This window comes from Poecilia reticulata, linkage group LG13 (genome assembly GCF_000633615.1).
Source record: "Poecilia reticulata strain Guanapo linkage group LG13, Guppy_female_1.0+MT, whole genome shotgun sequence".
Classification (NCBI taxonomy): Eukaryota; Metazoa; Chordata; class Actinopteri; order Cyprinodontiformes; family Poeciliidae; genus Poecilia; species Poecilia reticulata.
In genome coordinates this window covers 1,577,697-1,580,607 of record NC_024343.1, presented here as the reverse complement: position 1 = coordinate 1,580,607, position 2,911 = coordinate 1,577,697, and the positions used below count along the sequence as shown (strand labels likewise).

Below are 2,911 nucleotides of genomic sequence, written 5' to 3'. Positions count from 1 at the left end.
TTATTGAATAAACACAATAAGAAGCTTCTCAGAGCCTATCATTAGAAAGCCTGTTAGAAGCTGCCCAGTGTTACACACTCTGTCGAGGTGAACGTATTCAGTTTTCTGGCTGATCTTTAAAAAGTCTGACCTGCAGATTCAGATTTTGGCCAATACTGATGTTTTTGTCTGAAAGTCACTAAATATAAGGACAAATTTACTAAGTACCAGTAAAGGAAAATGGGACAGTGGTTGATGTTCAGATCTTTGCGGAGGTAGATCAGATCAGAGGGATCGATTTCAAGTGTGATAATCAGCAGATTGCTGAACTCCCAAAATAAAGAAAACCGGTTTATAGACTGATAAACCAATTTATCAGTCTATCTCCTAGAACAGCCATGACATTGGAGGTCATGGCTGTTCTGGATCAGTGAAATCAAGCTCAGGCTGCTTGGACAGCGTCTCCCCATCTCCTTTATTTGCTGAGCTCATGCTAGCCTCACTTGGGTTCAGGCTGCTCTTGATGGCATCAATGGGATTCTAGTTTTGTTGAAGTATGTGACGTTGCTGTTGTGTGAGATTCAAGTTTCTTACAACCAATACAAATAACAACTTTGTTCCCAAGACATAAATCACATTCAGATTATTCACATGTCCAGTCCTGTACTCACAGTACTCTATTCCCAGGACGATGTCTCTGAAGTAGAAGCGAGTCTGGTCCTCGGTTAACGGGTTGTCTGTGGGCACCTCTATCACCGGCCTGAGGGGCAAAGAAGCAAAAGCCACACACAAACATTTTACTGCCACTCCTGCCATCTATCATATCAAATTGATGGATTAGTATGTAAAACATACCCCTCTTTCATTAGTTCGAAGGCTTAAAGAGAAAATAATTTGAATTTAATGATCAATTAACTTTGCTTTCTTTTATCATGCTGCAGCAGAAAAGGTGAATGATTCCTTACCCATGTGAAGTCCATCTTCATCAGGGTCATCAAGCACCTGCAAGATACATCAACACTGCTACCTCGTGTTTGTTTAGGTTTATTTTTTAAGCTATTTAAACAAATATTATTTCTGATCTTGAAAGGAGTCCATTAAATGTTTTTGGCTGAAGTATGTGGTCGCGTTGCTCTGCTGCTTGTTGTTATGGTCATATCTGACGCACCTCTACCAGTTTAACTACGTTCGGATGGTCCAGCTTCTTGAGGATGGCAATCTCTCTGTACACTCTCTCCAGAGGCTGCATGGATTTGGGGAACAGATCCTGCTGAGAGTTTGACCCCTGAGGAGGCGGGCGACCTGGAAGTACAAACACACAGCGCCGGTCTGGATGAAGGCAATTTAAGGAGCTATTTCTTGGTACATAATTGCTCAGAAGGAGGGATTGCTGCAAAGCTGACATTCAACGCAGTCCAATTGTCCAGTGTCATCAACGGATTTCTGCGAAGGGTCACAGGGCAAAAAAATGAACCCACTCAGATATGTGCATAACCTCTGACTAAAGTTGCAGAGAAACCAGAACAGCAAACAGCCCGTATCAAAGTGCTTTCAAGTTTAAAAAGATTACTTTGATTTCTACAAGCAGACTTTATGCCACTGCAGCCAAATCTGGGTGTGTAAACCTGTCCTTCAGCAGGCCTTTGACTGGACCTGGGTTTCTCCTCGCCTGCTAAAAACCAGCCACTTGGTCCACACTATTTACGTTGTACAGAGGGTCTGCGTGCGCTGTTACTGATCTCTATTGGAGACAGGGGGAGGAATACTTGCCAGTAATAAAACGTCTTAGAGATTCCTCTTGCCACTTATTAACTGGGTTGCAATTATGTATTTGAACCTCATCTGTAGATTAGTGAAAATTCATAGTAAATTCAAACAGGTGTATCTAGTTCTTGCTTTGAAACTTCTTTAAAAAAAATAACCAAATCAACGTTTTGTTAAGATTTTATGTGAATGCAAACCTTTCACTGGAACCGTAAACTGCACAAGACTGAAACAATCAAAATGAGACGTTACTCACGCAAAAATCCACACAGCCTCATCAGCTTCTTCTTTGACACTACCTTCATGGCCTAGTCAAAGAAAAGAAAAAGGATTAATGACGATTTCATGAAACGACAATCAGGCTCAAGCAGTTTAAAGCTTCAACTTACATAGTACTGTTCAGAGTCTTCATTATAGGCTAGTTTTACCACTCCATAAGAGCCCTGCAGGGTACAAATAAAAAGAGCTTTATAATTCAAGAATCAGAAATTAAAACATTGGGTTTCACATTGGTAGGTCACCTTTCCAATCTCATTCTTCAGTTTATACTGGTTGAGCTGGAGACAGTCCTGTAGAGGTGAAATGGGAAAGTTTTAGTCTCAGAAAAGAGGAACTCAGGTGAGTCTGAAGATGGACTGACTGAGGTTCCTCACGTCGGCATCAGTGATGGAAACCCGTTTGGTCTCGATGGTGGGTTGCCGGGCCATGCGACTCCCCCTCTCCTGAAGGGACATCTTCCTGTCTGTGAGGCGGGCCCTTTGGCCCCCGGTGGACCTGGGTGCTCCTGACCTGTAGCCATTAGGAGGGGTCAGCCGGTTGGCGGTGGTGTTCATGGATGCCACCATGTCGGCAAGCTCGCCCTGAGGATCCGACTCCACCTCCGGTTGGAAGACGCTGTCAGAGCTCATGGTTTCCCTGACGATGCTGCCTTGTTTACGGTTGAATGGTTCAGTGGGATGAGGACACGATACATCACTGCACTGGGAGGAACATGAAGAACTGGATGAGAAAATGATCTATAGAAACAGGTTTTATTTGTATTGGTCAGGAAGAAAAACTTGAGTTGGAAATTTTTATTTTTTGTGCTAAAGTCTCACGACTAGCTACGTCTCCATTAATCATAGAATTGCACAAATTCAAATTACAAAAATAAATTTGCTTAATGGAA

At 42.6% G+C, this 2,911-nt stretch overlaps 1 protein-coding gene across 2 annotated transcripts in view; it reads right to left on the bottom strand.

Moving 5' to 3' along the window:
* The window catches only part of camkk1b (calcium/calmodulin-dependent protein kinase kinase 1, alpha b), a 10,524-nt gene that overhangs the window by 6,484 nt on the left and 1,129 nt on the right, over positions 1-2,911 (bottom strand). For both annotated transcript variants that reach the window (XM_008424897.2, XM_008424898.2), the window contains exons 2-9: positions 2,397-2,723; positions 2,265-2,312; positions 2,133-2,186; positions 2,000-2,051; positions 1,148-1,281; positions 945-981; positions 835-856; positions 651-739 (exon numbers count right to left, since the gene is read on the bottom strand). In XM_008424897.2, coding sequence (XP_008423119.1) covers positions 651-739; positions 835-856; positions 945-981; positions 1,148-1,281; positions 2,000-2,051; positions 2,133-2,186; positions 2,265-2,312; positions 2,397-2,651 — 691 coding nt within the window. In that variant the 5' untranslated portion in view covers positions 2,652-2,723. The remainder of the gene's footprint in view (positions 1-650; positions 740-834; positions 857-944; positions 982-1,147; positions 1,282-1,999; positions 2,052-2,132; positions 2,187-2,264; positions 2,313-2,396; positions 2,724-2,911) is intronic.